The sequence below is a fragment of the Capricornis sumatraensis genome, chromosome X, assembly GCF_032405125.1.
Source record: "Capricornis sumatraensis isolate serow.1 chromosome X, serow.2, whole genome shotgun sequence".
Lineage (NCBI taxonomy): Eukaryota > Metazoa > Chordata > Mammalia > Artiodactyla > Bovidae > Capricornis > Capricornis sumatraensis.
In genome coordinates this window covers 18,413,393-18,435,835 of record NC_091092.1, presented here as the reverse complement: position 1 = coordinate 18,435,835, position 22,443 = coordinate 18,413,393, and the positions used below count along the sequence as shown (strand labels likewise).

General features: G+C 39.8%; 1 protein-coding gene across 4 annotated transcripts in view; it reads right to left on the bottom strand.

Annotated features, from left to right (window-relative positions):
• Nucleotides 1–22,443, bottom strand: part of PAK3 (p21 (RAC1) activated kinase 3) — a 92,973-nt gene that overhangs the window by 1,185 nt on the left and 69,345 nt on the right. For all 4 annotated transcript variants that reach the window (XM_068963368.1, XM_068963370.1, XM_068963371.1 and 1 more), the window contains 5 exons: nucleotides 22,214–22,326; nucleotides 20,475–20,592; nucleotides 18,931–19,030; nucleotides 18,153–18,349; nucleotides 2,352–2,489 (listed from right to left, as the gene is read on the bottom strand). In XM_068963368.1, the coding sequence (XP_068819469.1) occupies nucleotides 2,352–2,489; nucleotides 18,153–18,349; nucleotides 18,931–19,030; nucleotides 20,475–20,592; nucleotides 22,214–22,326 (666 nt within the window). The remainder of the gene's footprint in view (nucleotides 1–2,351; nucleotides 2,490–18,152; nucleotides 18,350–18,930; nucleotides 19,031–20,474; nucleotides 20,593–22,213; nucleotides 22,327–22,443) is intronic.

The window sequence follows — 22,443 nt, the reverse complement described above, 5'->3', positions numbered from 1 at the left end:
TTTGCTGAATGCTACCACTGGTTTGATATTCTGAAGTCACTTTTGTGTTCTTCTTATGTTTTACATGCGATCAGTTACCAAATGCTGCCTTTTCAATGCCTTTTACAATGATCTCTTGCTTTGCCTAGGCCTAATCAACTTAATCCTGAATTACAACAATAACCTCCCCCCCATCTTCCTGCCTCCATCTGTTTCTGTTGCTAATTCTTATTGCAGACCACCAGCATCATCTGCCTGAACAAAGCTTTCATCATGTGTGTCCCTCAGATGGTTTCAGTGTTTCCCCATTACCTACAGCCCCTATGCTTTAGCCTGGTGTTCAAGGCTCTCTACAGTCCTGCCACCTGCAGCTGTCCTGACTTGAACTCTACTTCGGCCACACTGTCTATTTTCTGTTCCTTTGAACTTTGCCTACATGTCTTTGATCAGGTGATAATCCTTCCATCTGAAATTCCTTCCCCTTTTCCCCCTAAACTATCTAAGACTGATCTGTCTTTCAAGGCCCAGGCAAACTCTTTCCCTTTCACAGACATCTTCTGAGTGCCACAGGCCATAGATGCATATCTTTAATCAGTTATGACATTCACTGTTTGAATGGCCACTTGGTTCCACTGAGTCTCTGAACAATCTTGTTTTTTTTTTTTTCTTCATATTCGCAAGGAGATGGAACTTCTAAAGAGTAGGAATCATGCCTTTAAGAGATTTGTATCAACCAATGCACTTAAGCCTTGCAAATAGAAGTTGTTTCATAAAAATCCATTTATTTGTGCCTTTTCTCAAGTCTTCCAGTGGTGTGAATGTCATGGAAGTCTCTGTTTTCCAACCTCTAAAATGAACTAGAGGCAGAGAATGGAGTTATATGGACTTAAGGTAAAATGCAGAGCTTACATGTATAAAATCAAAAGATGCAACAAATACACTCTTCAATCTTCTCACAACATCATTTTGCATCAGTAATCTGACTGGTTCAGATAAAAGTATTGTTGAGTAAGGAATTAACTAGATAATTGATTTAATTATATACATATAACTATATAGCTACCTTAAGTGAAACTGTATTTTCACTCATCCTTGAAGAAGACATAATAGGAATGTGTACAGGATGTGTAAGTGGGGTAGTGAGAGGCGTGTAAAGACATGGAAATGATGTACTCAACAGTTCCAGTTTTTCATCTATAATTTGAGGCTGGAATAATGGGAGGACTAATAAAGGGCTATTTCAGATAGGACATTTTCAGGCCTCATGATAGCTTGTGAAATGCTCACAGGTAGCAGAAAAGAGAAGGTGTAGCTTTCCCAGTTCCTCCAAATTGGTTTATCCCAAGTATGACTTAGGTTGGGGTAGGGTATTTTTGCCTGAGTGTGGCTCTCTGTCTCTGGAAGGAGTTCAGAAGCAATAGGAACTTTTTGTTGTTTGGCTGAGAACAGACTGAGTTCATCATTAATCACACTCTGCATGACCAAATGTTATGCCTTTTGTTTAACTGGATTATGTGTTCAAAGTCAAGAGGGACAAGTAGTCACTTTGCTTGGCTTGGCTATTACAGATCTTTATTTTCTTCCCCGAGGGACCATCCCCAGCAGTGATCCTGGGCATGCATTGCTTTATCAATATAAATGTTTTTTCCCTTCTAAATTGGTTTGTGTGGAAGAAAGACAATCCAGGGCTCAAATTCAAGTTCTGCCATTCGATATTTATGTGAGCTTTAATTTCTACATCTGTAACAGGGATTAATAACACCTATCTTAGAGTGTTGTAAGAATTAATGAGAGAATATGTGTAAAAAAGTTGGTATCAAGTAGGTACTAATTATCATCATATATACGAATCCCTGAGAGCCATGAAAAGGACAAATGGTTACAGAGGCACTCACCACTGGATGGTACTCACCCAGGCAAGCAGGTGCCTGCCATTTGGCATCACAAGCAAAGGGGCTTTGACCAGTAAAGCATTAGAGTAGCAAATGCCATGGAAATAATTGCATAGTTATGTAGAGAATTACCTCCGGCCAAGAGCACCTGCGTACAACATCCAGGGGCACAAGTAAAGTTTAGAACAAAACAGTAACACCAGAGGTTCACATTGTTTTTTCCCCTTGCAAAATAAGACTCCAGGAAGAACAAAAGAGAGTTCTAGTTTAAATTGCCAACTTCTCAGAAGAAAGGCCACATGCCAATCCATTACACATTAGATGCATGCCTATATTTCTGTGCCTGTGATCTCAAATCAAATGGTTAGCGCCTAACTCGAACTAGGCATCTCTCAACAGAGTTCTCTGATTGTCACACATCGAGGTAGAAAAGCTCAATATAATGACTCTCTGTTTGTAACTGTCCTATTTAATTTTCACCTGCAAAAGCTCCTTGGCGGATCCTCGCCTATCCACATCCATCTCAAGACAGCGATTTAAAAAGTCACGGAATACAGCAGACAGTCTCTCAGGATTCTGCAGCTCTGGGGTTCCATTAGTGGCTATCAGATATAATGCCTGTAGAAAAAAATCAGAAAAATCTATTCAGCACGTACATATTAGGATCGTGAGTTGACACAGAAGACACACATCCAGTTTCTGATTTTTACCTTGGGTCTAAAATGTTTGGGAACACATGTAAGAATTAAAGATTTTAAAATTAAAAAAAAAAAATAAATAAATAAAAACTCCATTTTAGAGAATGATACTGGCATACACTGCAAAGTTTCTGTAACATTGAGAAATGATTACTCTTGGCAGTAAGTGAGGGACAGTGAGGTGCCCCACCCTCAAAAGTTTAGAAATACGGTTATAAGGCTGTCCTCTGAGAGCTAAGCCAGTAAAATGAAAGTGTTAGTCTCTCAGTCATGTCTGACTCTTTTGCCACCCCATGGACTGTAGCCCATCAGGCTCCTCTGTCCATGGATTCTCCAGGCAAGAATACTGGAGTGGGTTGCCATTTCCTTCTTCAGGGGATCATCCTGACCCAGGGATCAAACCTGGGTCTCCTGCATTGCAAGCAGATTCTTTACCATCTGAGCCACCAGGGAAGCCAGTAAAAATCCACATAAAATGAATGTGTCATTAACCACCTAGGAAATGAAACCAAGGAACTGCCTGGGACTCTGTGACCACAGAGTTAGGGAAATACACACACATCTAAACACATTGATATAAGTATAACCTCTGGAAGGCACAGTTGCAAAGGTGATTGTAATTTACTGTTTATCTTGATTGGAGAATACTTGTGAGTAGACCAGGGATGAACAGGGGCTTCCCGGATGGCTTGGTGGGTAAAGAATCTGCTTGCAATGCAGGAGACACAGGAGACTCGAGTTCTATCTCTGGGTCAGGAAGATCCCTTGGAGGTGGAAATGGCAACCCACTCCAGTATTCTTGCCTGGAGAATCCCATGGACAGAGGAGCCTAGTGGGCTACTGTCCATGAGGTCACAAACAGTCGGACATGACTGAAGCGACTAGTACAACACAGGTATGAACAGGCTACATTATAGAATCAGAGAAGTAAAAGCAATCAGAAGATGGCAGTGCCTGGATGAGATGAGAAGTAACCCATGGGTCCCAAAGATGGAAGTATTATGTTGGCCAAAAAGCTTTTTCGGATTTTTTTCATAACATCTTAACAAACTTTTTGACCAATCCAATACTTTTGTCCTGTGGCAGATATACCCCTATAGATTTTAATCAGGTTTCCCATGAAAGTCTAGCTATAATACAAAATATAAGAAAAGCTGACATTAGTAATCCTGTATCCTACTGTAAGTTGTGTGTGTGTGTGTGTGTGTGTGTGTGTGTGTGTGTGTGTGTGTGTGTTGGAGAGAGAGAGTCATTCAGTCATGTCTGACTCTGCAACACCATGGACTGTAGCCAGCCATTCTCCTCTGTCCATGTTGCCATTTCCTTCTCCAGGGGAATCTTTCTGACCTAGGGATCCAACCCACATCTCCAGCATTGCAGGCAGATTCTTTACTGCCTGAGCTACTAGGGAAGCCCACTGTAACATATTAAGTTGCTAATATGTCTCTGAGATCTTAGTTGAGGTCACTGAGAGAGATCAACTCATGGTGTGGTAACAGAATCAAGGGCCCTAACTTTCAAGGCACAGAGCTGAACTCAAGACCATGGTTAATTCATGGTTAATTCAAAGTAAACTCATGTTTAAAAGGCTTCTGAGCTCCAGACAGCCATAAAAAGCTGGCCATTCCTCATGCCTCCTCTAAGCAAATTATTCTAGAGTATTAAGTATGTATCAGGAATCATATTAGACACTAGAGATTCAAAGATGAATAATGGAATGTCCTACTTTCAAAGGTCATACAGTTTAGTGAAGAAGAGAGACTTACATATACCCACCATACAGTGAGATAAGAGCCAATCAGAGGAACGTTGCAAGTGCCAAGTCAATACAAGGATGAAGCCATTGACACCATGGCTCAGAGAACACTTCACAGAGGAGCTTGACATTTGATCAGGGTCTTGAAGGATACACAGGAGTTTTCCTGCAGGTATTACCACCAGGGTTATGCCTGCCTATGCGCCCAGACTCCTAACTATTATGAAGACATGCTCCCTCTTGAACTGGCTTGGACTTTGTAGCAAATTATCATCCCCTTTTCCCACCATGGCTCTGAATATTATTATCAAAAACATTTCTATCAAAGTCTTTTCCCAGGCCCGTTTTCATCAGCTGGTGAGAACATCTCTCCTCCATTCCAGAAACCTCCACAGATGTACTTTAGAAAGGGTTAGGAAGCACCATTTCATCCAGTGGCTATCAACCTATAGCATGTATTGGAATCACCTAGAGGGACTTGTTAAAAACAGATCAATCTGGAGAGGAGTCTGAGAATTAGCATTCTAACAAATATCCTGTTGACGCTGAAACTGCTGGTTTTAGGACCACACTTTGAGAACTGGTTTATTCCACCCCAATAAGCAATGGGTTTAATGATTAATGCTCGGAGCACTTGTCCTCACAAGCCATCTTTGTTCTGTTATTAGAAGAAAATTGTCACTGCAAATGACATTTGCCGCCTCCTCCTAAACTCTCTTATTTCAGCTGGTCACAATTTCTGCCAACCTCTGCAGCCTTTGCTTGCTTTTTTCTGTTCTGTAGCCAAACCAAATCCTAAACAAACACATCTCTTTTCTCCCTTTCCACTCTCCCTGTGTCTGGGTACATGCCATACTGTTTCATTTTCTCACTTTTCATCTCACTTTTCTTAGCTCAATACATTCTACTCTAAACAATACTGCTCTTCACAAGTATATGTCTTTCTCACTTCTCTTCAATTCATGTACTAAGAAAAAGATTGATAGGAAACACTCCAACATGTGAACAATGGTTCCTCCTGGGTGGCAGGATTATTAATGATGTAATCTTTGAAAACATTTTTTCAATTTTCCGAATTTTCTACAATGAATGTGACTGCTTTATTTCAAAAAAAAAAATCCTCCAAAACGAGACACATGTACCCCAGTGTTCATCACAGCACTGTTTATAATAGCCAGGACATGGAAGCAACCTAGATGTCCATCAGCAGATGAATGGATAAAAAAGCTGTGGCACATATACACAATGGAGTATTACTCAGCCATTAAAAAGAATACATTTGAATCAGTTCTAAAGAGGTGGATGAAACTGGAGCCTATTATACAGAGTGAAGTAAGGCAGAAAGAAAAACACCAATACAGTATACTAATGCATATATGTGGAATTTAGAAAGATGGTAACAATAACCCTGTATGCAAGACAGCAAAAGAGACACAGATGTATAGAACAGTCTTTTGGACTCTGTGCAAGAGGGAGAGGGTGGGATGATTTGGGAGAATGGCATCAAAACATGTATAATATCATATATGAAACAAATCACCAGTCCAGGTTCGATGCATGATACTGGCTGCTTGGGGCTGGTGCACTGGGACGACCCAGAGGGATGGTACAGGGAGGGAGGAGGGAGAAAGGTTCAGGATGGGGAACACGTGTATACCTGTGGCGGATTAATGTTGATGTATGGTAAAACCAATACAATATTGTAAAGTAATTAACCTCCAATTAAAATAAATAAATTTATATTAAAAATAATAAAATTTTAAAAATGAAATAAAAGAAAGAAAAAGAAAAAAAAATGAACTTGCGTGTAAGCTGGGCCCTATCTTTGTAAAAAAGAAAACTGCTATTCACTGCCCTGCTAATGAGAGACAAAACCAGTTGTGGGCAATACACCAATCACAGCAAAAAGCATTCTCCTAGCAAAGTCAAACCTTAGCTGAAGAAAGATTGAAGAAAATCAAACTAGGCACAAGTGACCACATTCTGGTTTTTATCTAAGTTAGTTAAAAGCTCAAAAGAAAATTGGCTTGCTCATTTTATAGGAATGAAAATGGGCACAAGTGACCACATTCTGGTTTTTATCTAAGTTAGTTGAAAGTTCAAAAGAAAATGGGCTGTCTCATTTTATAGAAATTGCTGTTGTTTAGTCACTAAGTCTTGTCTGTCTCTTTGCAACCCCATGGACTATAGCCCACCAGGCTCCTCTATCCATGGGATTTCCCAGGCAAGAGGCAAGAATACTGGAGTGGGTTGTCATTTCCTTCTCCAGGGGATCTTCCCGACTCAGGGATCAAACCCATGTCTCCTGATTGGCAGGTAGATTCTTTACCCCTGAGCCACTTGGGAAGCCTGGCTCAATAATCAGACTAGACTTATTTTACTCACAAGGGCTTCCCTTGTGGCTCAGCTGGTAAAGAATCTGCCTGCAATGCAGGAGACCTGGGTTTGATCCCTGGGTTGGGAAGACCCCCTGGAGAAGGGAAAGGCTACCCACTCCAGTATTCTGGCCTAGAGAATTCCATGGACTGTATAGTCCATGGGGTTGCAAAGAGTCAGACACGATTGACCGACTTTCACTTCACTATTTCACTCAACATGCTGCTGCTGCTGCTCACCAAATCAGAAAATGATAAATATTGTATGATATCACTTACAAGTGGAATCTCAGAAATAAAACAAATGAGTGTATATAACAAAACAGAAACGGACTCACGGATACAGAGAACAAACTAGTATTTAGCAGTAGGGAAAGGGAAGGGGCAGGGGCAAGATAGGAGGAGGGAATTAAGAGGTACAAACTACTATGTATAATAATAAATAAGCAACAAGGATATATTATACCACACAGAGAATATAGCCAATCTCTCATAATAACTATAAATGGAATACAAATGTTAAAAACTGCGAGTCATTATGATGTAATCCTGAAACATACAATATTGTACATCAACTATGCCTCAATAAAAAAAAAAAAAGAGATTAGAGATTTTCTTTGTAGTTGGTTGCTTCTTTAGTAAGAAACCCAGAGTCAAACTTGACTTCTCCTTCCTCCCCATCTAGAAAATTCTTCCTCCCCCAACTTCAGTAGCTTCAGTTCATGCAACCTTTAGAAATGGCTTTCATACCCATCCACTTTTCTCTGTCCCTACTGTTACAATAGCTTCCAATAGGTTTTTTTTCGAACTTAAGCCTCTGTGTTCTTCAGTCCATCCTCCTGAACAATCTATCTTATTCTAAACCTCATCATGGCATCCATTTTTCTGCTTTAGCAATTTTTATTGGCTCTCTATGGCCCACAGAGGGCTTCCCTGTTGGCTCAGTGGTAAAGAATCTGCCAGCCAATGCAGGAGATGCAAGGTTCAATCCCTGGGTCGGGAAATGGCAATCCGCTCTAGTATTCTTGCCTCTTGCCTGGGAAATCCCATGGACAGAGGAGCCTGGAGGGCTACAGTCCATGGGGTCGCAAGAGTTGGACAAGACTTAGTTACTAAACAACAACAACGTGGTCCATGGACATGGTTTTCAAACTGTTCTCCCCTAAATTCCCCTCAAGACCAGCTAAGTGGGAAAAGGGGTGGGAGAAGGAGATAGATGGAGAGATTCTAGGACCCTGTACCACATGTGTTTCAATCAGAGAAATACTTGATTTTATTCTCTATTTATTTATGCTTCCCTTGCGGCTCAGCTGGTAAAGAATCTGCCTGCAATGCGGGAGACCTGGGTTCAATCCCTGGGTTGGGAAGATTCCCTGGAGAAGGGAAAGGCTACCCACTCCAGTATTCTTGCCTGGAGAGTTCCATGGACTGTATAGTCATGGAGTTGCAAAGAGTCGGACATGACTGAGCAACTTTCACTTTCATTATGCTTCCAAGCAAGGTTTAATTTAAACCAAGGGATCACTATAGCTGTTTGAAAACACTGGACATAGTAAAGATTCCTTTGCATGGGATAGATGGTCCTCCATGATTTGGCCCCTGCCTCTCTTTCTAGTCCTCCTCTGTTCTCATCTGAGAACCCTGCTTCCCTCACTTTCACATACACACACATATTGGCCAAGGCTCACATACTATTCATGCCAATTAGTTCTTCATTCCTATAATAAGAAATGCTCTTTCATATCTGCCTCAAATGCTATTCCCTTCAGTGCCTGGTGAACTTCTACTTGCCTTTTAATTTCTATTTCAAATGGCACTTCCTTTGCTAAGTCTTCTCAATCTCTCCCAGATGGATATGGTGAACAACCACCTCAGTTTTCCAGGGACTATCCTGGGTTTTACTACTGAAGCTTCTACGTCTCTCAATGCCAAGCAAACTGGGGTGGCAGTCACCATGGAGATAGGGTTAGCCCTCGCCTCCTTTGAGCTACTATACCCCTTTGTTTATACATCTGTTTTCATGTTGTAGGGTGAATACCTGTTACTTGTTCACAGGTCTGTCTCCCTAGATTGTGAAGGTAGGAATTGTGTCACAAGCATCTTTGGATATTGCGGATAGTGGCTCAAAACAGGTGATCAATAAATTTTTTTGTTGCTAAATGAAATGAAAACCAAAAAGTAGAAATAAATCTCATTGAGATGGGAATATGACACTTTGCTATATGAAGTATTAAAGCTCAGAAGCTAAAGCAAATGAGTGAACATATAAGAAGATACATAGAGAATGACACCCTTTCTGAGTTGAACAGGCCTGGAATGTGGGAACTTCTGACTACCCAAGTCTTCAGTGTGGGAGAAGGAAGAGAGTGCCATGAGCAATGTAGGTAAGGGGATGCCATCAAAGGGAGGGAAAACTGGAGATTACCACAACATGGTAATCTGTTGTGGGCAAACCCAGAGAGCAAGTGAAGACAATTAGTTCTCTCTGGAACTGGAAACACAGAAACTTAGTCTTCTCTGACTGATCTTGAACAGAGAAAGAACTCTTGATTTTTCTTCTGCTACATTATTTAACAAGGTCTGTTTTATTCCTAAGGTGAGACAAAGCCCCCATGACCTACTGACCTTATTTATAATATTAGACAGACAACCTTTGGCCAAAAAATATTGCCTTTCTTCATTGTGATATACATATTACCTAGAAGTTTTTGGTGTTCTGGAATTCTTAATAACTTTACATCCCTTGTCAATAACAAACAAATGTTACAGTTTTCTATGGATCCTGATGTGCAACTAAATTTACCTAAGTACTCAGATAGCATGACTTTACCCAGTTGGAGGAATAATTCAATTTACCTTATTGGCAATTTCCTCAGTTAAAAACTGATCAAAGCAGTCATCTTAGAAGTTACCACATTTCTCCAAAGAGGTCCCCAAACAATGCATAGGTACCCAATACATTTTCATTAAGGCAGTTTTGCAACTGGACTAACCATTTGATTAAAAGGCTTCAGTTTGTGACTTCAGTTCATTTTAACAGTTAGTAAAGTTTAGGTTAGAAACAAACCAGGAGACTCACATGGAAATGTATTAGTAACCCTGAGAGGCCCCAGCACTGATATAAAGACTCTCTTTACAAAGAGGAGAGTGGTGGAACATTTCTTTCTAAGTTGAATATTTGGAACTCAAAATACATTCTCCCATGGAAATGGTGTTATACGTGATGAACAGGCTCCCAAACTAGCCCATAAAAATCTATTTAACAAACAATGTAACAATATCTTAATATCTGTATAAAGACTGTTTCATGGGAAATATTATTAGTTAGCATTTACTGAATGATTACTATTAGCTCACGTGATTCATACAACAATCCCCTGAGTTATACTCGATTATGACCAATTGACAGATGAAGAAACTGAGGGCGGTAGGGTTAACATAATAACTTGCCCAACATTACACAATTAGCAATGTGGGTGTCAGTATCTGAATCCAGGAAGTGTGAGCCCAGAGTCCATCCACTTGACCACTTTACGGCACCACCTCACAGTGCTCCCACCCTCTGTGATTTTGGTTTTCGTAAGCAGAGGCAGACAAGGACTCTTTAAGAGATGAAACACTCTGACATAAGACCAGGTACAGAAATTTCTTGGTCTAAAGGCATTGAGATCATACAGTCTGTTCTCTTATTACTGTGGAATAATGTTAGAGACCAATATCAAAAGATTTGAAAATAACCCACATATTTTCAAATGCAGTGTGACATTTACCAAGAGAGCTCTGCAACTTAGCTATTGAAAACCTCAATAAAGTTGGAAGACTGAAAAATCATGGAGGGTGACTGCAGAGAAGAAAGCATTTTAATGAGAAAATAATGTCAAAATGAGAAATTAATATCAAAGATACTTTAAAAACTCCTATGTATTTGTAAATTAAATTTCCATTTTTAAATGCGGGCTATATCTAAGAAGCCATGGTCTTATGTCCCTGGATATATTTCATAATCTCCTAGTTTATACTCTATGGGAACTTGAATAGAATTTGTATCCTACTGTTGTGTGAAAATTGTATAAATCTTAATTATGTCAAATCGGTTCATAGTGCTTTTCAGGTCTACTATATTCTACTTCTCTGTACACTCATTCTATTAATTTCTGAGAGTCTGAGAACCTTCAGACTAAAAAAAAGAGAGATGAGACACACTGAGCATGCGTAACTCCACCTCTACCTTTAACAAAGGAAATGGACCCTTTTGAGGTCAATCGTTTTGCAACTAAACTTGGAAATGGGGAACAAAAGGCCCAGTTAGGTTTCCTATTGTATTCACCAGTATCTGTATATATGTTGAGTGTTTATAAGCAGTGTGTCTTCTGGTTGTTGCCCATAACCTACTTATGTCCCAATTCCTTTCAGCTATCTCTGAGTGTTTTATGGGAGAGATTTGGCAACAAGTGACTTGACACCTTATGACTTAGAGGTCACTTTTGACCTGGGATTTCAGAGGTTAAAGGCCAGAGTGTATTACTGCCTCTGATGTTTTTATAGATTTCATTAAAGGCCCTGACATTTCTAAGATGAGAGTAAATGGGGCCAAATCTACAAAAAAGTTGTTATATTATAACAAATGTTGTATTCCCTATTTTGACTTATTCAACCCAACAGTTCAGTGTGATAACTGAATAAACACTGTGCTCTAATTTAGTTCCTGACTTGTCTTGTATAGTAGGTCTCATCTGTCACTAAATTATACATGGTAGGGGGCTCTGCTGTTATTGTTTAATCCTTTAAAAGTCATTAAAAATTGAGCTATTACAGATCTATTCTCTTATTGGTTTATGGTAAAAGGTAATTAGGTACCACCAACAGATTAGGTGTTGAACTGCCTTTAGAGTGCTCCTTTCAAGCATAAAAAACTGGCCATTGCCAGAAAATAAAGACCAGATGACTCCGACAATGGACATGCTCATTTTAATCTCTCAGGATTAATAGTGTTCATCAAGAAATGTGGAGCAGGCTATGTGTGCTCAAGGAGCCACCCTGGGTAGCCCAGGAGGCACCCAAGCTTGAGAACCACAAGGGGTTTGGAAGTAGAGGAGGGATAGGCATAGAGACAGAAAATCAGGAAAGCAAAATGAGGCAGGAGGTAGAGGAGAAAAGTTGTAAGAAGCAGAGGTAGCAGAACACAGGGCAAGGACTAGGGCCAAGGGACCACGGGGAGAGAAGGTGGCTGGTGGAGTGACGAGGAAGAGAAATGAAGATAAAGGCTCCACAATTCAGGGAGGTCAAAGGGACCTGATCCTAGGATCCATTCTGCTACCTCCCCATTTCTCTGGTCCTTCTCCCGTAAAACTTCTCAAAACATCATCTAACACGTGGTCTGTTGACTTCCTCATCTCCCATTTTCTCTTCAACCCACACCTAGTTTCTAGTTTCAATGTACTGTTTACCATTATATGTTTATTCCTGTCTCACTTCAGAACACTGGAGCAGGAAGGTACTAAGTCCCTGATTCTTTGGGGCTTTTCAAAAACCAGCTGGACTGTGATATGATCTGTGAAACATGCATTACTGCTTACATAAACTGGCTTCAACTTCTGTTTTATATGCAGTTCATCAGCTGAACAGCTCTGTACACAATAACATGCACATGGTTCTCAGTACAGCCCAGGGTAGAAAATGGGTCCTTGAAACAGCTTTATCACTGTTGTGTTCTTCCCGGGCTTCTTACCCACATGCATCATGTTTCATTTGCATCACAATCGAATGTCTTTCTTGGTAGGGAAATGGGGTCCTTTCCACTCTATGGAATACAGACTTAGTCAGGAGATAATCAGAGAGATGTCGCCAAACAGCTTTCTTTGCTTTTTCTTTCTTTTTGGCTGTGCCACTCATCAAGTAGGACCTTAGTTCCCCAACCAAGGATCAAACCCACACACGTTGCATTGGAAGCGTGAAGTCTTAAACAGTGGACCACCAGGGAAGTCCCTCCACTCAAGCTGTCTGAAGATCACAACTCTGGAAGCCCTCCTACAGACAGTGCATACTCAAACCCAGGCCGTCCTGGCACTCATGGGAGGCTGGAGCATATATCTACAGCCTAAGAAAACAGAATCAGAGACAGAGACCATGAGTTTCCCCTTTTATTTAACTAAATTTCATGTGGAAGCCTGATACAGAAAACAAGTTAATGAGGGAACTATTTTGGTGGACTTGAGAACCACATGACCTCCCCATTGGGCCCCAAGGACCTCCATGGAATTCTAGGAGCCCATGGAATTCACAGAGTTCACGGGTAACCAATAATCTTGTCAAATTCCACTTGTTTGAAGCAAAAGTAAATGAGGCCCAGCAAGAAGTAATCTATGCAAGATCATGGGGCTCCTGATGGGTAGACCCGGGAACAGAATTGACTCTTCAACTCACATGATACAGGAATATCAGTCTTGGCCAATAGTAGGTCCCTGGTTACCACGTTTGTAATCCCTCTTTGCCACATCTTCACCTAGTCAGAGTCTCAGACTTTTGTTTGCTGTGGAATTAGTTTCTCCTTTGGCTGTCTTCTGGATCATAAATTACTGGTTTGAACTGTCTGCTTCTGAATTACAATCTAAATGAGACTTGCAGCTTTCCTATGGCTAGGTCCCATTTTCCTATGCTAAATTCCTGACAACCAATGAGTCTTAAGAGCTATCTATCTTTTGACAGGCAATATTTTTCTGATTAAAAAGAGACTCTGTTCCTGTTTCATGATTATTTTAGTTGCCGTTATCCCAACTTGCCCCTCCTTTTAGGCATAGGTTTGCCCTCAAAGTAGGCAGAGGGTCAACCAACCATCAATAAACCTTGCTGTTCCATAGAGGCTTATGGAAAAAGAAGGGAATGCTCCCAGATCTTCCTGAAATACATTCAAAACAATATTGACAGAGTGCTAGCAAAGTACGCTTGCTTCTCTGGCACTCAGGAAGTTTATATTTGATTTTAATTCCATCAAACCCAGACATTCCAGTCCACAACACAGGTTCCAGTGGTTGGAGGGAGCTCAAAGCACTTTGGCCCTAAGTTGCTGCTTTTTAGTGCTAGAGATTCTATTCTGCTTAATTCTCTTCTCTAGGCATATAAGCTAACCACAATTTCCCTAGTTGTATAGTAAAAAAGAAGAAACTAACACTTGCGCAGTGTTTCAAGTGTGGGGATGGGGGGCGCAGGGAGCCTCTTCCTGTAGACAACAGGTCTCAATTGATACTTCTTCCCACCCTTCTCTCTGACCATACAGGTTATACACTCTTAATTATGAGCAGTCAGACTAATGGCTTTATTATCATCAGTACATGTGATGTACACAACAGCTATCAGGTGGTAATGAGGGACTCCATTTGCAAGAGAAGCAAAATTGAAAAAGAAAATGGCATAGCAAGGAGGTATATGCTGAATTAATGTCATTTCTTTTTTGATAGTGTTGCTGGAAACAGTAAATCAAAGAATGCCAGAATGTGCCAAGATTTTGACAAAGTGATTCATGATGTCCTTTTTAGATGAAAAGGAGAAATGCGGCCAGAATGAGAGCATGCTCTTTTCTGGTTGAACAACCAGGCTCAAAGAGGGCTGATGAAGAATGTTTTTTTCAGTTTAGACAGGGTTCTACAAAGGGCTAGCCACAGAGCTTTGCATTGATGTTTGTTCTAGTCCTTGGTGTAGAAACCTGACCTTATCAGTTCTTGAAGCTTCACAGGGATTCCAATGTACAACCAAGGAGGAGAACCACTGTATAAGATAGGTGGGTCCCATACTCTCCTAAACACTGTTTTTAGCCTTCAGATATCTCTTCTTGATACTGATAACAGTCTTCCAAAGATCCAGTGTTTGATATGGCTTCACAGATGCTTAAAGCAAGGGTAGAAAGAGAACACTTAAAGTTCATCTCAACTAGGATAAAGGTCTGGAAAGTTACACAGAAAAGGGGCACCACCCACAGGGTCCAGTAGGATCCTCCACTGGATATCACTGAGACGTTTCACAAACACCAAAATCCCTCAAAACCCATTGACAAGAACAGCCCCATTATGTTGAATGCCAAGTTAATAAAGAGGCACTCTCTTAGTGCTGGGGAAAACAACAACAACAACAACAAACCAAAGATTTGTTTTCTGGAAATGATTGTGCCTCCTTATTTAGAATCAGGTCATTATAATCATAGGTTTATAAAAAGATATCTTCAAACGAACACACAAGCTGGGGAGAGCAGCAGTATCCCAACATTTGATTTACATATCTACAGAGAAAGTTCGAATTTGACTTCAGTCACTTTGGCGAACAGAAAGAACAAGGCACTTTATTATTGGAGGCTGCACCAAAAATGGCTGTGGGTCACAGAACAACACATTCAAGGCCAATTACGTTGAGTGCACAGACTTCAGGCAGTGAGGAACTTGTCTCCTCTCTGTCTCTGAAAGAGTACCAACCTTATAACATTGGCACAGTTAACAACTCTTTAACCTTTAAAAGGCATTTTATGAGCAAATTAGGTCAATTAGTACAGAGCAATTTACTTTTAAAAAAATCCCAACTGCTTTAAAACTAGGGGGGGAATATAGCTAATTCCTTGCATCAGTGATAAGTTAACAGGCAATATTCCAAGAGGGCTTGCTCAGTTCCAACTGACACAATAGAGACACACACACACACACAAAAGCCACAGCAAAATGCCAACAGCCTTCGAATGTATAGTCCCAGATTTCATCTTTAACCTCTGCTGCTCAGTGTAACCTGTTCACGGTAATTTATACTGAACCGTGTAGGACCTTCCACTCTTCAAGGGGATGCTACTGTGGAAGGAAAGTGCTTGGGAGGAGTGGGGAATCCAATCTCCCTTCATGAACGGGTAAAAAGTATTCTAAGCATCTGTTCTGTTTCCTTTCTCACTTTTCTATTGATATATAAATCTCTTTCTCCCTCTCGTTACAATGAGCTAGACACTGTGCTAGGTGTTTACATGCATGATTTCATTTAGATTTCATACTAACTCTGCAAGAGAGATATTGTTCCCAATTACACACAGGAAACAGGGCTTATAGAGGTTTTGGGTCACCTGCTGAAGGTCACAGGGCTGGCAGGTTGTAGAACCAGGACTTACCCAAATCTACCTGACTCCATAGGCCAAATGCTTTTCACATTAACATGTTAGACTTCACTCTACCACTCTGTCTCATTTCCACTTCCTTCCTTTTGTTCATCTTCAAAGTCTAAAGTGGTAGACGGGTGGTAGTCTCGGAAGGATGTTAAAGAAAGAAGGGCTAAGCCAGTTCTGCCATTTTCTATTTCTCCACACATGCCCTGGTCACCAGAATTCAAGAAAACACATGCTTCCAACAAGGTCATGCTATGTGTTTTTCTGTCCAACCTCTCCAGTGTTTCAGTGACTATATTTTTCAAATCCCAAATAAGGGCATATATCCAGGGATACTGGATTTTATTTAAGAGAACAGGAGGACAACATATTCAAAATCAAAACTTAAAAAGTCCTTGTGGCACCTGGCAAACAGATAGAGGCCTGCCTCCATACGGACTTGATTGAGTCACTGGAGGTTGATCACACACAGAGAATAATGAGCATAGTTACAGTAAATCCTTATCAGTGGAATTCAACAGGGTGGTCTTCCGGATGGATCTTTTTGTTATAGCCATAATGGAGGCTTCCTGAACCTGTGGCTTGTTAATCTACAAGTACTTGTTTAGATACAAGGCTTCGGATCCTAAGAGACAAGCTGTTAATTATTAGCTCTAATCCTAGGCTAGAAGATGCCCATAAAGATTACAACTTGTTTCCTTTTTTCTAACAATTAACAGCCTTGCTGAAGAGTGATCAATTGTACTTGGGGAAGGTAATAAATGCATTACTGAGGCCAACTGCTTTACAGAGCCATTTATTTCAACCTTAAATATTGCAAGCTGTAAATTACTCATTAGAAGGCAGAAAGCAAAATAGCCATAATCTGTTTAGTTTCTCCAAACTCTGAAGACTTAAAGGAAATGAGAGGCCTGGTGTGTTCTTTCACTGCTACTTCTTAAAGGGCAAAGGTGGTTAGACAATTAGGACAAGCCCATGTAATTATCCATAGGTCAGGGGTGGGTTTGATTAAGTTCATGGAGGACTGACCCACAAACAGTGGGAAAATGTCCCTCTTTTTCCACTCAGCCCTGCAGGCAGCTAATCACGGTGCACGTCTCACTTCCAGATTGTTTCATGAGCCCAGAGCAATAGCCCATAGCATTCATTAGGGCATTCACTCCTATCTGTTATTTTCTAATCAGTGCCGGGTCTAAGACAAGAGGCCAACTAGCAGAGAAGAATTAGGAAGGGGCAAAGGGGAGGCTGTCCCCCTCTCCATACACAGGGAATGCAGCTCCCAATTAGAAACTGCTCCATTTCAAAATAACTAGATAATTAGTCTGTAAGTTTCTTTACATGTACAGAAAGCCACATATATTTGATTTACATATGGATTTTATAAGCTGAACGTGTGAACACTTAACCATGTACAGGCAATGATTTTTATATACTAATGGTAAAATTCAGTTTTAGGCTCTTAGTGGTAAGGAAGACAACAATATGCAAGACGCCTTCGGCACTGGCACTCTGCATAGGATTGGAGACTAGAATTCGAATTGGTACATATTTCCTTTTCTTAATAGTGTGATGCCCTTTATATATATAACACAGCTTCTGACTTACCTTTAGGCTTTATTCAACAAAACAGCTCCTGGCTCACTTCTGCACTGAGCAACCATTTCTTTCATGTTCCTTTGCCTTTCTCTGAATGGGTGTTAGGCTCCAAAATGGAGTTTTTCTCTTCACAGAAGTAACCAGACCACATAAGGATCTAACCTCTGATTCTGCAGTCACAAACTGAGTTACCCAACACAAACAATTTCCATTCATTTCTAACCTGACAGTCTAATTAAGTTTGTGATTTTGCCAGGCTGATACTGTGTCTATCTTTTGTTCCATTCAATACCCACCAAGCTGCTGTGGCTCAATAAATCATTACTGATAATGTAAATCTAATTTTAAAAATTTCAGCTGTTCTGGAAATGCATTTATTTACTCTGCTAAAAGTAAGTTGCATGTGATAAAAAATACTGTTTTCTTCCCACATCTTGCTTTAAAAAAAAGCTATATATTTTTTTGACAGCAGAAATTTATACTACAAAATTTTAAAGACCCCTGACAATAGAAATAGTGCAATCAAAGCATTTGAAAAAGCTGTTGAGACATCTTAAGAGAAACAGAAAATAAATAACTCACAGTAATTTTGAAAATTACAATTTGGAGCTTCTATGTCACTTGTCCCATCAAAGAGCCCATTCTGGCCACTTTTAGTGGAGACAAGAAATGACATTTGGCTTTTTTTTCCCTTCCCTTGGGATAAAGGACTTGAGTTTTCTTTTTACTTACCCTGAGTGGATTTTCATTAAGGTAAGGGGGTTCGCCTTCTACCATTTCAATCGCCATAATTCCCAGAGACCAGATATCAACTTTTGGACCATAAGCTTTTCGAGTCACTACCTCAGGTGCCATCCAATAGGGAGTTCCCACCATTGTGCTTCGTTTACTTTGCTCAGGAGTGATCTGGGCACAGAACCCAAAATCAGCTGTAGAGAACAAAAGTCAGTGAAAATCAGCTCAACTTATTTTTCTTTTACGAGAGGTCACTTTCAGATACGACCGTGCCTTCCTTTGGGCACTGAGCTTGTGAAACTGCCTCACTCATATCCTTTTGTTATCCAATCTCTCAGCTGCTCCAGATTTTAAACGAGCCTGAAGTAACTGAGTGATACCATTTTTACTAGACCTCAATCCTGGTTCCCTCCTCATACTGTTCCCTCTAACTTCTAGAATCTTTCTCTTTTCTGTCTTTTTTTTTTTATTTTTAATCTTAAGATTTTATTATGTTTTAGTATTATTTTGACTAATATAGTATAATTATGTATTACAGCTTAGGTATTTGTCATCCAGCAGATAGAAACCACTAGATATTCTTAACTATTAACCCTCCCCAAATCTGGTCACAGTCTACAGGAATACAATGTGAAAAAAAATGCTTCACCTCAAACAGGCCTCTAAATGCCTTCAAACCCTCACTCTCAAGAGCCCTTTTCTTCTCAAGATAGACAGTAAAAGAACATAAATCCCCTGACACTCTCTCACATGTTATCTGCACCATAATACTTACTCAGTTTGACAGAGCCATCCATCCCAAGGAGAATATTGTCACTCTTTATGTCTCTGTGGATCACTTGGTTTGAGTGCAAGAAATCCAAAGCTTGGAGGCACTGTTGTATCAGGAAGAAAAAAGTTCTAGTTGTATCACAAAATTTTTAAAAAATGTGTTTCATTTCTAGATAAATTTTAAGCAAAGGTACAAGCTTAAGTTGTCAGGAGAAATAAATTAAATGTTTCAAAGCCAGGTTGAAATCATGTTACCATTTACATCAGTGATGCAACTTAGCATTATACATATGAAAGCTCCTGAATCAGACTTGGCCACAAAGAGTGATGGTGTGGTAAGTAGCACTACATTGTTAATGCAGTTGAATGGACCAATTACTATAATCATATTTGGATCTGCTTGTCTGGAGGATATGGATTTGGCTTGATCTGTTATAGATATAGTAAGCATCTGCATCTGGGATATGATTAGATTCAGAAGGTCTGGAGTGGGACCTAGAAATCTGCATTTAAAACAAGTGCCCCAAGCTAGTTCTGATGGACAGATAGCTAGGTTCCAGAACCACCTCTAGGCTCTGAAGTAACTATAGGTACTAATTTGGAAATGGCTTTGTGTTGTAATACTAACAGATGGAACCACAGGCTAAAGGCTGAGGAATCCCCTGAATATTTTAAGTTTGATTTATTGTATGAATAGAAAATATATGAATTTGGTGGATATGTGTACATATTTGGGGAGGAAGAAATGGGAATGAGAGGACAGCAGAAGGAGGAAATTTAAGTGAATAATTTAAAATAAAAAACAATGAAAGGCTAGCTGACATTATTTGGCTTTGTTTTACTATCATTGATTTTCAAGTTTCAGTGGGTCAGAGTTCCTACTGGTGTCTATAGAAAACTTCAGTGAATAGAGGGTAGAGGGTAATGCTCAAGATAAGACTCCAATGAGGAGTGTTTTTTTTTTTTAACTATTGAGAAAATTAATATAACAAAATACCCTTAGTTTAGTTTGAAACTGGGGATATGCCACTGTTATTAGAAAACAGGCAGACACTCAGACCCACTGTAGGGGTCTGAGGGAGTTTCAAGATTGTACTGTGAAAGCAACTACTTTCTGGACTGAGGGAGGACCTTGTGTAAACTGCCTTCCAGAAAATGATGGGGTTATAATGTGATCTGTATATGTACATGGCTTATATTGCATAGACAAGGCAAAATAACTATCATATAAAAATTCCCCCCAACCAGGAAGAAGTTCCATGTCAATATTACTGCCTTCCATATTCAACAAGACTCCACTAGGCAGGCTTAGATATTGTACCCTGTGAATGGTATAATAGAATTCAGAAAGATCGATCACAAAGCAACTAAAATAAACCAGGAGCTGGGGAGAGAGGGTTAGGATTTAAATTGTTAGGATCTTCAATTGTTTTTTAGTATAAAAGTTGTGCTACTGATATTCTGACATTATAAACATTCTAAATAATCAAAGATAAAAAAGTGCCAATGTGGGTGTTCTCATCAGCCAAAAATGTTCTGTTTTCTTACCTCTCTGCAGACAGCTGCTATCTGTCCTTCATCCATACAGGTCTCTGTGACCACATCAGTCAAAGAGCCACCAGCCAAGTATTCCATGACTACCCACAGTTCATCGCCCACTAAGTAGCTACAACAAGAGAGGAAAAAGACGTTGACTCAGGCCTAAGAAGTGGAGACGCTTCTATATTTCCATTAAGAAGGCAATGTGCAGTGAGCCTCTGTCTGCATTTGGTCATGTTATCTAACAAGAGGAACATATCAGTTATGCTTATGGGACACTTCCTTTATCTTAGAAGAGAATATGCATGGAAATCAAAGGATCATGAGATGAAAGTACACCGTGGAAGGAAGGAAAAGAGCAACGAAGCCTTTGGTGACTGACTACTGTCAGTCATTCCACTGTAAAAAGCTAATTTCAATTAACAGGATTGGTGAATAGCCCTTTTGGATCATTTAAGCCATAGTGTTGACTTCTTGGACTGAACTGCTCCATGACACAATTTTATAGGATAATGTAAAAAGATTCAAATTGGCAAGGATTTACTGCACTGAAGTCTCAGTTCTGATAGAAGTCGTTTATCACATGCCCATTATCTTTAAGTAGGTATTGAGGAGCACAGCCCACATGATCAAATACAGGAAGGCAGGTCACCAGAGCAAATTCAAACCCCTGGGATCATCTGAAGGCATTTTAACAGTATGATCAGGTCTGTCTTTCCCCTTGTGTAGCAAGAGAGAGGCATTACAATCAATGGAACAATCCCAACAATTCTATCCTGCTCCTAGCTCGACATCAGTATGAAGCAAAACTTTCTATCCAGTGGTGTTCAAACTGCAGTGCCCATAAGATTCACTCAGAAAGTTTGTTCAAAAGGAAAACTCTCATTTCACAAAAATGAAATACCTCATTCGTTACAGAGAACCACCAAGAAATATGCATCTTTTTACAAATGCAGTTTTTACAAAATTACAAAAGCAGAATAAAGTCACTCTGCTGCAGTTGCCTCCTAAATGACACTTTTTTTTGGCCCCTCTTTTGCCTCCTTTCTGTACCACTGGTCTACCTGGTATAAAACACAGAAAGTGAGATCTCAAGCTCACTGAGGTTGTAGACTTGGTCTTATTTCCTTTGTATCAACCCAGAGTACACAGCACAGTGGTGCCAAGCAAACACATCAAAATTGAATGAGACAGATGTTAAATCACAAGTAAAGAGTTAATGCTGTTTTTAAACATCTATTAATAACCCACTGCTAACATGACTGATGAAACAGATATTAATTACCTGGTCTAGGAAAAAGGTTTGAGATTAAAGTCTCAATTCCCTAGACCTCACTGTCAGTTCATCACAAAGCACCCATTAAAGCAGGGCCATTGTAGTCTGTCTTCTTTACTTAGATAGCTAGACACTGCACTGGCTCCAAACAAACACTTGAATAAATGTTTAAAACACCGCAGCTCTTTACTATATGCGATAGTCTGTTTCGTGGCAATACAGAACCACAGTCTTCAAAAGAAAATTACACAAACTGCTCATGTTTAGAAGCAACACCATAAAATGTGTCTTCAAATGTTTAATGGATGAACAAAGATAAGTGGGTACAAGTTTAGCAATATATTTGATACTGTTTTATAGCATTTGAAAGATATTTGCAGAATGGATGCTAAATGAATAGATCCTAAATAACTGGCCATGAAAATTATATCCCATAAAAAAAAAAACAAGTATATGATGAAAGAAAACTTACCTATCTAAATAATTAACAATATTGGGGTTCTTATTTTCCCTCATGACCAGAATTTCATTAATAATTAATTCCTTTTTGGGCTGCTGTTGAAGGTTCATCTGCTTTATGGCCACCTGAATCATGATTAAGAGATAAGAATGAATTACCATCATTAGACTAAACACAAGCATCCATATTTTTCAGCAACAGGGTCAGACATACAAATTCTTTACCTTACTAGGATTTTTCTT